Source organism: Benincasa hispida, chromosome 9, assembly GCF_027475165.1.
Source record: "Benincasa hispida cultivar pf3 chromosome 9, pf3_genome.v1.1, whole genome shotgun sequence".
In the NCBI taxonomy this organism is placed as follows: Eukaryota; Viridiplantae; Streptophyta; class Magnoliopsida; order Cucurbitales; family Cucurbitaceae; genus Benincasa; species Benincasa hispida.
In genome coordinates, this window is record NC_143486.1 from 58,606,841 (window position 1) to 58,620,998 (window position 14,158).

General features: G+C 32.6%; 1 protein-coding gene across 15 annotated transcripts; it reads right to left on the reverse strand.

Annotated features, from left to right (window-relative positions):
- Positions 1-3,279: 3,279 nt before the first annotated feature.
- Positions 3,280-13,862, reverse strand: LOC120084489 (uncharacterized). 15 transcript variants are annotated; one of them, XM_090317728.1, is made up of 8 exons: positions 13,576-13,862; positions 12,480-12,741; positions 8,988-12,325; positions 8,764-8,860; positions 6,835-6,897; positions 6,616-6,745; positions 5,069-5,194; positions 3,280-3,563 (listed from the first exon to the last, which is right to left on the reverse strand). In XM_090317728.1, the coding sequence occupies exons 4-7, from the start codon at positions 8,799-8,801 to the stop codon at positions 5,111-5,113; spliced, it is 315 nt and encodes a 104-aa protein (XP_090173854.1). In that variant the 5' UTR covers positions 8,802-8,860; positions 8,988-12,325; positions 12,480-12,741; positions 13,576-13,862; the 3' UTR covers positions 3,280-3,563; positions 5,069-5,110. The 15 variants fall into 15 exon arrangements, 14 of the variants coding, with proteins under 14 accessions (XP_090173854.1, XP_090173855.1, XP_090173850.1 ...); XM_090317729.1 differs by having other exon boundaries at positions 8,988-9,194; positions 12,522-12,741; positions 13,576-13,776; XM_090317724.1 differs by having other exon boundaries at positions 5,069-5,189; positions 8,764-9,194.
- Positions 13,863-14,158: the final 296 nt, after the last annotated feature.

Here is a 14,158-nt window from a genome sequence, read left to right on the forward strand (position 1 = left end):
AATTATTTTAAAAAATATTCTTCTAAATTTTTTTTGTTTATTTTAAACTTCACTCTATCAAAATAATTAATATGACAAATTTAAACTAATTTAAAATCTAACCAGTGATTAAATATAAGAAAATATTTCAAAAATTAAAGATTTATAAATCTGCACTTCATGTCAAATGTGCACTCAAGACACAAGTTTCTTAAACCTAGATTTTCAAAACTTACACTCTTAAATCCAGATTATCTAAACGTCTCATCCTAATCTCCAGGTTTAATATTCTCAGGTTTAAGATTTCTAATCCCCTTAAGGGCATAAACCCGTAGTTTAATCTGACAATTATTATTTATTTAGTCAATGTAAATTCAATTTATTAAAAAAAAAAAAAACAAAAGAATGATTCTATTTAAGTCGACATGTCGTTGCATATTGCGAGAGAATTATTAGAGAAGGGTGATGATATGATGAGAAGAGGATCCACTAGATTATATTTGAAAATGAGTGGGACACGTGTCGATACCCCCAATAATTTGGGGGTCTGACCGACTTTTCTCTCACCACCATATCTGAGATCACGTGCTGAGTGGACGGGCGGCCGGAGTGCGGCGGTCAAACTCCCGACCGGCGGTGTGGCTCCCAACCATATATCCCAAGAAAAGTTCACTAATTAATTATTTTATTTTATTTTTTCTTTTTCATCCAAAATGCAATTAAGAAAATAAAACTATGTCATTTAATTTGAATTTTTAAGACTTAGAACAAGAGGTGGAGAAGTTGTGGGGTGAGAGCGGGTGCACCTACACACAAGTAGGTCCGCACTTATTGCCATGCCTTATGCTTGTTGATTGTAGCGAGAGATAAAAGAAAAGATTTTAAAACAAGATAGTATTTAGATACAAATTTGAAATATTTTTTGAAATTGTATTGAACTTAATCTCTTGGTCAAAGGCTTGTTTAACCGTTATTAGAGAGAGTCATGATTTTTTTTAGAGTTTAGCAATATGTGGAGTGGAGAATTCGAACTTTTAATATCTTGTTCGAGTACATATAATTAATTAGTTGAATTATATTGTCACATATCATATAAATATTTAGTTAAAAATGGAGAGACCGTTGACTTGGAGACAGTTAAGTTGGAAGTATGATGTTAGAATATTGTTTTGTTTGATTTCAAGTACATTATATGAAACTCAAAGTGGGATTATATTTTGATAACAAAAGATAATTAGGGTTTCAAAAAGGTAAACAACAGATCTTAATTACACACTTCTTCTTGGTCTCCCATTAAGTATTCACTACCCATTTTCTTACTAAATTGAGTAACCATTTGCACAAGTGGAGGGAGAGTGGGGACTAATTGCCCATTACCCTTATTATTTTATTATTTTCTGTGTCTCATGAATTTTGTGTAAGTGATGTTAAGAATGATAAAATGGGAGAAAACATCCTTTTCATAATTTAAAAATTGTTGTATCACTTTAAAACTTTATATTATTAATTTTATTAAGTTAAATCCTAAACTTGAATAAATTTAGATATTTGGTTAGTGATTTGTAGCTATTTTCATTTAGTTTCTTTTAAAATAAATTGAAAATCAGTTAAATAACGTTGATATTCAACATAGCAAGATGAATTATCAAAGTAATAGTTGAAAAATTAAAGGAATTAGAAGGGAAGATGGAAACTACTCATAAGTCATATTAATGAAAGTTTTTTTTTTTCCACACAAAGGATATTAATGAAAAGTTGTTTCTATGTATTTGATTATTGATACTTTTCTCCAATACTATTACATTAGTCCCTACCTTTAAAGTAGCCTTACATACATTGTGAAAGTTATGCATCAATAATTTTAAAACATAATTCTAATCGAAAGGTCTAAATTTACATTCTACGAACCTCATTTTAATTAATTTAATTATTAATTTGAGGTTCAAATGACGATATAACTTCTAAATTTAGAATTATAAATTGATTTTTATCCTAAATATTAAATAGCTGACCTGAGAATACAACTAAAATAGTTTAGTTAAGCTCAAGTAACTTTAATATTTTAATGATTTGAATTCACGGTGACCACTTATCTAAAATTTAGTATCCTATAAGTTTTCTTGACACTCAAATGTTATAAGGTCAGGAGAGTTGTCCCATGAAATTAGTCGAGGTGAACATATTAGATTGGACACTCATGAATATAAAAAGAAATTATTTCGATCTCCACCCACCTAAGTGTAATTCTATAATTTAAAAAGGTAAAGGATTAAATGGAAATATATAATCTAAAGTTTAAGGACGTAGTTACTATTTTTTTTTTAAAATCAAAGACTAAATACACAATTAAAAGGGAAAAAAAAACTAAACTAAGCTCATCAACTTCTAAGTGGATTGGAAGCTGCATTAAATCACTAAATCACAGTGGATTATAATCAAATAAAAAAAATATTTATATATGTTAGAACTTAGAAGATTGACATATATATATATATTCTTTTCTGAAGATATAAAAGAAAAAATAAAATAAATGTGGTCCCCCTAATTTTTCATGTTACCAATTCAAGATGTATGGGACCAATAAAGGAAGAATCGAAACCAAATCGTTAAGGAAGGATCCTGCCCTCAATGTGAAGGGCTAAGAGACTCTATTAATAATTAATTTGTAACATGAATATTGATAAACTAAAGATTTCCAAATTTTGACTGTCTTGAGATAATATGTATATTTGAATATGGCTTGTGTATAAACAAATGCAATGCCTAATCACATTTGAATTTACACTTACTCCAAAGCTTGGCACTTCTATATATATATATATATATATTTGTTTCTAATGTCATAAACGTTGAACTCACTAATATCCAACTTAAAAGAACTCCTTCAATTAAACTTGAGTTTAAAACTCAATTCAAACTCACTAATATCCACCTTAAACTTGAGGTTCAATTCAACTCAATTATAAAAAAGTGTTACAATTTTCAAAACATTGAGAGAGATATCTAACGCAACACAACACACGAAAAGAGAGATCTAATTGAAAAGTGAGTGTATAACATAGCCAAAACGATAAATCGAACCATTAGATAAACATGAAGTTTCTATCTCAAAACTAGTTGACAACGAGAAGAGTAACTCATGTGTCTTATAAAGATTGAGAGATCTCTTCATTTTTTCGATATGGGATCTTTCAGCATGTCCCTTCAAGATGAAGATATTATCCATTGATATTCTTGGGTCGGATCACAATTTTCTTTTAGCTGAATACCCATTTGAACTTTATGGACTTTCAAAACTAATTGACAATGAAAAAAATAATTCATATATCTTTATATCGATTGAGAGGTCTCTTCATTTCTATAATTTAAATATAAAAAGTAAGACTTAGTCTTAAAATATATGATTGATAGTTACTATTCCCACGGCGAGTTTGAAAAAGGAAGGCTTTGGAGGTCGGATTTCATAGTTCCCCACTTGGAAAGGGCACAAAATTATGGGTTCACACAGCCATTTCTCTGGGCACATACAAATTGAAACGTAGCTTTCAATTCATGGCAGATTCGAGGCTCTCTCAGCTTTTAACCTGTTTCAATGACACTTTTATAATGATTATTATCCATACAAAAAGCAAAGAAAAATAGACTAATGACCATAAACAATCATGTTCAAAGCAGAGATATAGTGTGAAAAAAATGAAACATATGGTGAACTTTAGCCAACTTCATTTGCCAAGGTTTACATGTAAAAATTCTACTGGCTTCTGGATATATGATGAGGTAAAATCAATTTCTAGTAGGGAACAAAGCAATGTCTGACCATCATTATATAAATAACATGTTTCAAAACATATTCAGACAGAAATAAATATCACTGAGAAGTGAGGAGTACTCTGACACCTATTAAGATTTCTATTTACAAGGAAAACGAATAGGCTGAATATATCTCTTTTTCCCCTATTATCATTCTAAGTTTTAGCTTCTTCTCCCACCTTTTAATAAGTTTTAAATTATATTCTCAGTAATGATTTTGATTTAGTTACCATTGTTATGTAGATAAAGACAATAATTATTATCTAAAAATTAATAGTTTGACAAAATGATTGAACTTAAAAAAAGTGAATCAGAATGTGGTATTTAAAAAATATACATATATATTATTTTATAACCTAGCTAGTGTTTAATGGAATGTTAAACATCTATTTCAATCTAGCCCATTTAAAAGTTCAACTAGCCCTACATGAATTAAAAATATCCATCCAATGAAGTATTATCACAAAATATTTTAAACATCACTTAACTAAAAGGAATATATATATATATATATATATATATATATATACCTAGTTATTATGCAGGAACTTTATAGAAAATTTTAAAACTACGAAGAGGTAAGAAGTACATATACATTTACGAAACATGGATACGATACGATACAAATATGTTAACACGACAGTCTTTTTTTAGAATCTAGGATACAAACGTAGTAAGAAAAATTTATTAAAATTATAATATATAAAATTTTTATACAAGAAGGAAATTCAAATTCGTTTATACAATTTTATGATTAAAAAAGTAGTTTGATGTATATTCCTCGAGAATAATTATTTTTGTAATATATGAGTATATATTTAGTATACTTAACAAATGTTTGATACACATTTAACAAATATTAGACTTATATTGACTACATGTCCAACATAAATACACTAATCAAATCGTACTTCTTAGATCAAGACAAATTAAAAGATGGTATATCCTTCTAAAAAACTGAATGATTTATTTAACAATGGTGGTGGTTCTATTCGTAATTCAAGTAAAATAAATTTAATCTCAATATAATCCAAATAACATATAAAGGGATAAAAGGAATTTTTTTTTTTTTTTTTTCGGGTCTTCAACTATGTGGAAATTCTTTCGATGATATGCAATCAATTCAAACTTGGTATGCGAGTGCAGAAATGTTCAATCTCAATTGCGACCAAAAGAACAGGAATTTAAAGTTGGTACGCATGCATAATTATTCTTCCACTGAAAAAACAAAAATCATAATAGGCTGATCACATACTCGATTAATTTCAGCGATGCTTACCAATCTCTTCATCTCTTTCCATTTCCATGAAGCTAATTTGGCTCATATCAACACGTACTTCGTTCCATGCATGTTTTCCCCCGACAAAAGGATCATCAACATCATCAGCATTATGGCCTGCCTTCCCTACGCAATTACTTTACATTATTTAAGTAAATGCTAACAGTATCTCAAAGCTGCTGCAGAAAGTAAGTTTCCCTTTACGAAATGGTGAAAAGAAACTATATATAAATTACGAGCCATCTTTCTCCATGAAAAAAAAATGTTAATAGTTAAGATAAGGTGTTCTGTGTTACACTTTTATCTTTTCCCCTTCCAAAAAGGAAGGGAAAAAGAAAAAGGGGAAAAAAAAAAAAAGACGACTTTGAATGCTTCACTGTGTGCTTTTCATGTCGGATTTGTAATACCACATTTTGTGCAAATGCAGTCTAATGCCAAAAGTGCCCCCAAAGATTTATGATTAACATAAAGGTTACAGTGACTTGAGTTATCCACGTGTTTATGCTGGGGGACTAACAAAAGAAAAGCTTCTAGACATTGTCAAAAATGGAATCACACATTTTATGAAAGAAGAGTTTGGCATAAAATTAAACATTAATGCTGAACAATTTTCAAATCATAAAGCATTAATATGCACCACAAGAACCTATTTTAGCCAGATTGAATATCAAGTTTGTTAGAGATTCTTATAGCTTTGTTTTCATTTCATATTAATTAATGTCATCTTTCGTGAGCAACAGTGAGAACACCCTGCATTTAACTACATATACATTTCATTCAGACGAATTTGAGCTGGGGAATTATTGTATTAAGCTTCAGGTAAATTAGAAAACATTAATTGGACAGTTATTGGACAAATTATTGTCCCATCAGACTACAATATAAGAAAATTGAAAACCATGACAGAATATTAGTATTAAAGCTAATTTCAAATCAAATTTCTTTAAATAAAAAGCATAATAGGATTTAGAATCTAAGATAGTTAGAACTGGGTTCTAGCTGGACTCAGCTACTTGTTCATCCAACAAATGGAGTCATTAATCAAACATCTTATCTCTTACTTTATAGGATATCATTCCTTTTAAGCACTACATCTTCTTTAATGAGGTTCGGATTAGATGTGTCAATGGAACATTTTGCCAATATTATGACGCTGTTTCATAGACAAGAAAATGGAAGTCAGAGCTAGAATTATGAGTCTATAGGCCAAACCGAAGACCAACTAAGGAACACTTCCTGATTAGGTAAGAAAAAAAACCATTAGCAAGTCATTGTCGCTGCTTTGTAAAATTAAATAAAAAATTAGAAGAGACAGCAAAAGAAAAAAAGGAAAAATCAGCCAATGGGTTTCTGGGGTTGAGGCCACAAATCACATGTTATCACCAATAAGATGAGTTTTTAAGTTTCTGTTGGTCGGCTACTTTTGGAGGCCAGGATTGGATGGCTAGTGATGTATAATACTTTGTGCCGAGGCATATAACATGCATTTTGATTATGGTGTAGCATGTAGCAAAGGATAAACATTAATTTAAAAAGAAAAAGAATACCTGACATGATGGACCAAAAAGAGATTTAAAAATCATGAAGATGACAAGAAAGGGTTTTGTGATTCCAAAGCAACGATTTTCCATCGCTAAGCTAAGTGCTTGGAATTCATATAATATTAGTTTCTGGTTCCTACAAAAGCAAATTCAAAGCATCGACGTGATTAGACCTTGAAGTTTATATCCAATACAAAAGAGCAATATGGCTTCTTAGGTTTCAACCTTTCAGCCCATCGCTTCTTGTCGCTTGATAGGATAGCCAGTGGGTCCTTACAGCACGAACACCTGTTTGACCACAAGTACGCAAGAAAAGTATCTATTTTAGATTATGTTATGATAAAAATCATATATACAAGAAGGGCATATTAAAGCTTCCTTTTTTTGTGGGTTTCTCTCTCTCTCTCTCTATTTCTCTTTCAACGTTTCCCATTTCTTTTTTGGAGAAAATGGAGTGACCAGTGGATAGGGATCTATATGACATATAGAGAAGAGGTAATGGTGGGGGACATATTCATGCAGCAGCTGAAAAACAATGTACATAAGGAAATATGTTGAGAAACAGTGTTGCTCTGTTCACTTAACAGGGTTAGGAATTTCAATTGCAAATTAATAAAGTTTTATGAGGGTTCAAGGACCATTTATGTGCTTATACAGTATTACCAGTATGTCTGGAAGTGTAACAGAACATATATATATATAAATATATCTAAGCATGTTTTTCCTTTTCCATTGCACCGTGTTTGACCAATAAATATTTGAAACTGTGCTCGGTTGGTGAGGTGGTGCAAAGAGACATGGGGTATGAGAGAGAATGATGGCCCCATTTCAAATGCATCTAAAAAGAGAGGAAAGTGGTGTGTCATTTCTCTACTGTCAACCCCCATGAAAGAATGAAAAAGGGCTGCATAATTATGTCTTCATAAGCATAATACTTTCGGCCCCCCTCCCCCCACTCCCACTCCTAAATTTATCTCATGAAGAAGTGGATGCACCTAAGCACAATTTAAAAATGCCCCCACACAGCTCTTTCTTCTGTGAAGTGAGTAGTTCATCCGCGTTCATCTGGTGGAAGGTAAGGATTACAAGTACCTAGACAGGAATTCTAAATACACTATCCACTACTAGTTTGTCAAAGAACTGATAATAGCACTCAATGTTGAATCCTTTCACATGCCACATCATCTAAATTAAATTAACACAACAAACGTAGAAGAAACTTATATTTTCTACGCCAAGTCGAGCATAGCTCAATTAACATACGAGTATGTCGGAAACCACGAGGTTTGTAGTTCAAATCCCCCTACCCTTGATTGTACTTAAAAAAAAAAAAACTTATATTTTTCTCTGACATGAATTGTCCCATGCGCTTGGTCAAGGTGAAACTCACTAAAATTTAAAGTAATCTGAGGCAGTAAAAATTGATGTTCAGATCACAAAGGTAAGGACAAATATTCCTAAAAATCCAAAAATTGCTCAACAGTTAAAAAGAATTTAACTATGCAGATTTAATTAAGATGGTGACAAGTTTTTTCAAGAGATGTAAAAATCAATTTCACAATCAATAAATGAGAGGGACCCTATATACTAATAAGAATGCTTGATAATACCATTGCATGTCTTTGTAGTTCCTACACTTACATCCTGCGACATAAACTATAATTATAGGCAGCACATATTGTCACCGTTAGATTCTTACTTGGAAACAGTGCATCAAATAAACTATTAGAAAAATGCAATCTCACACGGTGACGCTTATAAAACCAAACCGGAGGGAGAACGAAAAAATGAGAGATTGAAAAGATATAGATTCTTTAATCCTCAGACAATAATTTCCTAGAAAATGATTATGTCGAACGATCTCAAAACCTTGAATCCAAAATTTTTATTCTATTCTTTGAAATAATTATTAAATAGACGCGCAAGACCAGGAGTACAGTTCCTGATGTTAATCAGGGATGGGCCTTATGGAGCCCAATATGGATAAAAACCCAGTAAGCGTGGAAAAAAGAATTCATATGAAGAAACTTCCAGAATCTTTCCATGGGAAGCTTTTGCACTAATAGTAATTCACGTCTACGTATAGAGGAAAATCTGAAGGTGAAAAAAGAAGAAAACAAGGAAATTAAAGAAAAGCAAAAGCTGATAACTTACGCAATTTCTTTTACTTGCATGTCTGTCCCGATTGTCATGCCATTCGCAACCAATGTTTTAGAATTTAAACTTCACATTTCTTTTCTCCAGGAAAAGACTGTCACAGATGAACAATAAAATTCAAGTTATATTACTCGATCCCTCATCATCTCCATTCCGCTGCAACGGATGGATCATGTTAGACCAAATAAAAAAGACGGTCTATCAAAGCCTGTTTATATGACTTGATTCTCCAGAGAAGTTAACATTGTAGGCTTGCAGTCAAGTCGATCCATCTGAAGAACTACGTGTAAGCTTTTTGCATCCATGCTGATATCGAACTTCAAGGTGAGTAAGTTCACATTCCTTTCATGCCTTTTGTACAATCTAGCTTGACAGAATTGTAGGAAAGGTTGCATCGAGCTTCTACCTGACTGAAGTAAATGATAATTCTGTGCAAATGCATAAAAAAATTCAAACAAGGTGGTGTATGAGAATATATATATATGTAGAAAATGCTATTCTCTTCTATGCACATAAAAGATCAAAAAAAATAATTCTGTTATCTGATCACTACCAAGGAATATGTTTATGTAAAGGGACAAATGTACTACATACAGCACAGGAACTGATAAGACATAGCAGCAATAAGTGCAATTTTCCAAGCCATTTCCTTTGCACATACGTGCTATGATAAACTTGTTGAACGAGAATTTCAAGTCAAACTGTTAACAGGCAAGAGAAATATCTCCATCTTTACTGAGGATTACAAGTGATATGACAAAAAAAAATATATAAACTTCAACCTTGACATGATGAGATACTGCTTTGGAATTTACAATGGTGCAATAGCTTTCAAGAAGTCAAACAAGAACACAGCTTAGGATTTACATCAGATCAAATGAAAAACATGAAAAGAAAATGAAATAGACAGCACACTCTTGGGCAGATGATAAGGACACCGAAGGGACTAGCTACTAGATTACTGGGTAAAGAGATAGGATAACATTGATAAGATCAGAAGAAATTACACAATTTCAACTCTTTAAAAAGTTTGATTAAATAATTTTGGTCAATAGTCAAATTTAAAGTTCAGAAATAGAACACTAATATATTGACCAATAAGTAAGAATCGAGATGCAAGAGGATAATAAGGGAATAAGATATACTCGAAGAAAAAGGAAAACAGTTGCAAGGAAAAACGTTAAACAATACAAACTCGCAATTCAGGAAAGCAATTTCTACAGCTTTATCATTTCTACTCCAAAAAAAAAAAAAAAAAAAAAAAAAACTTAACTCTTTTCTAGTCATCTCAATGTGACCAAACTTGTCTTAGAAATCTTTTCATCTCCTTCCAATTACAATACCAAAAATACAATAATGGCTTACTTGAACAAGATCTGTCCTATAGGTTGTACAACTATACCCTTAAGTTTTAAATACCAAAAATATATAAACAGCAACACAAATATGGTCAATAGTTTGATATGTTGTTAAGTGCTTGTGCATGCCTCTAAGGAATTGAAGGGACCAGCCTGAAATTTCAAATACACAAACACGTCCACAGTTTTCTCAACCCCATAGCAAACATAAATTCATTACAGAAGTTCATTTGGCAGTTGACACGATCAACTGAAATTTGCAGTCGCCTTAGTTACCAATTTATTCCACTAAGAAAGCTCAAGGAAATTACCTGAGTCTCATTGCAGCACTTAATAGATGTAGTGTGATCACAATGGGCTTGTTCTAATAGAATTTAGAACTTGGATTAAACGCAATTATAAACATGTGTACGTTATTTTAGAATTATAATTAAATTTACATGGTAGCAATAAATAAGGAAGAAACTGTTTGACTTCTTCATATTTATTATTGAACAACTTTTAACTTTTTGACCAGAAAAAGGTAGGCAGATATTAACACTGAAACTTTGATATAGATATTAATACCCCTTCCTATAAGGTTTCTGGATGCTATATCAACACTGAAACTTCTGAGAGACCATGTGTACCACAAAAGTAAACCTACTAGCACGGTGACAAAATGGTTGACATGGATAATTTACTCAGAAAATCGAGGAAAAGAAATGCAGACATGCAGTTCTTCCCTAAATGATTCCAAGTCTAGTTACTAACTTGCTAAACAAAGAAAATGAGAAGTTTTGGGTTAGAAGTTTCATACTTTGATCAGAATCCATTTACAGAGTTTAATACAGTAATCCACATATAACACAAAGCAAGAAACTTCTTACTTCGGCAGGTTTACCAGCTTTTCATGACTATCCTTGCATTCAAATAGGACAAATAAGGCTAATTATGCTTGCATTACGTCTTAGCTTGAATACATATACTAATCCAACAAATTAGACTTCGGTTCTTCTAAACTAGAATTGTTTTGGGGGGAGAGGTGATCAACCTGGCTTCACGAACATCAATAAAGATTAAAAATCTATCCTATAAGGAGAAACATACACTTAAAGAAAGCAGCAAAAAAATTTAGATCAATGTCAACTTCACATCGAGTATTTGCTACAACTTTGGGTCTATACAAGCTTCAGTTTGTTGGTTCTAAGAAGCACAGAAACTGACACGAGATATGGATACGACACAACAGGGACACGATGACATATCTATTTTTTTTTTTAAAAAAAAGTAGGACATGACACTTTGGGGACAAGTTAATTTATTTTTTTCACAAAAGTAAATATCTGTGTGACTATTTTGACATAATGCAAAATATTTACCTTTAAGATTCCAAATAATAACCATACAATAGATAAGATGACCAACGTCATAACAATATTCCGATCCTAATAAGTTAGTAATTAGTTTAACACAACAAAACTACAAATTAGAATCTAACAAGCCTTCTGCATATTTTTCAGGCTACAAGAAAGAATCGGCCAGCTGCTGATCAATACCCTAAATTTGAGAGTTGGTGTGTTGTGCAATTGTGAGAAGTTGTGGTGAATACCCTAAATTTTAGCTTATCACGTGTTGAAAAATAATAAAATAATGGGGATGCTAGCTGGCATGTTGGACACGTGTCGGTATCCGATAGAGATACTTGGCCATTTTAGGAGTGTCAGTGCTATATAGGTTGGGCTTGAGAGGTTCAGGACATTACACTACCAATAACTTCTCAATTTTGCATCTCCAATGTAGTTTGATGGTAAAAATGCACAAAAATAAAACGTGGGGTGGGGTGGTTTTTGTGTGGTCTTGCTTGTCTCCAAGGTGCTGTCTTTGCAAGGAGAGCTGTAGAAGTGAACTATTTTTGTCACCGGTCAAATCATTTGTAGAAGCTAGAATGACCTTTCTTAATGAGCTTTGTCTAAGCTGGTATATGATAGATTTCCTGGCTGCCTATGTTGAACAACTCCTTGTGGCATTCCTTTCAAAGAGAAACTACAGGTGTTGTGGTTCTGCAGGTTAAGGTACTAAGGTTCGGTTAGAGAAAAGAAATAATTCTTTAAGGAAATAGCAGGAGGAAATCTACAAAGAGGGTCAAATCAAAATGCTTGTGCTCTTTTTCCTGTACTCCCCCAATAACATCACCATCTGATCACTGATGATTAACGGGCCTACAGTCATGGAAAAAAAAGAAACTACACTTGTTGAAACTGGAAACGACCTCTGACCTGATGCAATATTAACAGTAAAAAAAAAGAAAAAGAAATGGAGTTGGCGGACGGATACATAAACATTCAAAATTTTGAGAGAACTTTCATGAGTCACCTAGTAGTATAAACAGTGCAATAAGCTAAGCAGCCTTTTGACCTCTGAGAAAAACAAACGGTTGAAGTGTTGGAACATAACATAATTCCACCATTTGGTCCTCGATAAGTGCCCAAATCTCACCCCTTGTGACATGGATTTACTTCAATAAAGGATACCATTCACAGGAAAGAGCAAATAGCTGCAACATCATTGCTTCACATCATCTTCTGTAGTGCTCGGAGTCGGAACAAGAAAAAATCATATAACTATCTTTTGATTCCTGACATGACATACCAAAAGGTCTGATCAATACAGACAGAACCAATGACACAATATACAGTGTAGATAACTCAAAATTGAAAATATCAATGAGCAGTGTACAAAAAACAGGATTACGCATCAATTGTTGCATTTCTCAATGAAAGGACAGCATAGAGATAAAAAAAATATAACTAGAAATGCTTCTAAAACTGAAAAAACCAAGTCATATAAGAGAAGTTTAAGCCTGTAATGTTAGCTTCTTTGGAGAATCAAGTCATACAAATAGGCTTTAATGGACTGCCTTTTTTATTTGGCCTAGCATGATCCCTGCAAGTGGAATGGAGATGCTGCAGGGATCGAGTAATGCGCCTTGAATTTCAATTGTTCATCTATGACAGTCTTTTCCTGGAGATAAAAATATGACGTCTAGATTCTTTCCTTAACATTGGTTGCACTTGGCATAGCAATCGGGACAGACGATGCAAGTAAAAAGAATTTATGGAATTACAAGTAATTCTAACACAGAAAAAACCAAACGTTAAACTGAAGGAAGTGCATAGATTGAATTTGCAGAAATGTGACGTCAAAAGCTTCGAAATCCCTAAAACTAATTGACATTATGCGGAAGAAAGTAAAATAAACAGATTAATTAACAAAGTGAGAAAGCGAGCAATCAATTCTGAAGAACAAGACTTGTGAAAACGCTATGCACTTGAGCTTGAGAAAAATACAGGAAAAGCAATGCATAAACTAGCCAAGAATTACTTTGAAATGTAAAATTCAAAATGAATTTAACAACGAGAACCAGGTAAGGTAATGGCTAACAATTATTGCCCGCAGTTGGTTGCTTAACTGATACTGCTGCCATTTTTCAAAGGGAATCAACCAGAAACTAGACCTTGCACTTCGCGTCCCGCAAATGATGCTTCTTGGATCGAAGATCAGGACGTTCAGGTTCAAATTGGTGAGAAATAAGCAACATTGAACCTCTATGGGCATGGCGTTTTGTTTCGGCGTTGCCATCGTCGCCGGTAGCCGTTGACAATGAATCCCCGAAGAACTTCCATTATTGATGAGATTAATTAAAGAGAATTGTTGCTCTCCTTTTCTTTCTTTGTTTCGATCGGACTCCCTGAATTTGAGATAATTGTCTCAAAAGACCCATTTTATGGTCTAAAATGGTAAATGATCCCTTTTTTTTTTTTTTTTTTTAAATGTCAGATATCTCTTTGTTGATGTTATGATTATATGAAGTTACAGTATTATCTTTTTTCTTTCTTTTTCCTTTTCTTCACCGGTGCGAGAAATATTTATGCATGTTGTCTTCTTCTCCTCTATACGTCTTCTTCTTCTTCTTCGCAATGATGAGTCCACGTGAGCATCTCCAATGTGACCAACTCCGGCAAGAGACGAGATAGAGAAGTGATTTTATGAGA

Excerpts from the sequence above, each read along its gene's own strand:
- LOC120084489 (XM_090317718.1), bottom strand. The coding sequence starts at position 8,801 with ATGACAATCGGGACAGACATGCAAGTAAAAGAAATTGC. Across the intron at positions 6,898-8,763 it reads ATGCAAGTAAAAGAAATTGC|GTGTTCGTGCTGTAAGGACC; the intron begins GTAAGTTATCAG and ends GTGGTCAAACAG. Across the intron at positions 5,190-6,615 it reads TTTTTGGTCCATCATGTCAG|GCAGGCCATAATGCTGATGA; the intron begins GTATTCTTTTTC and ends TGCGTAGGGAAG.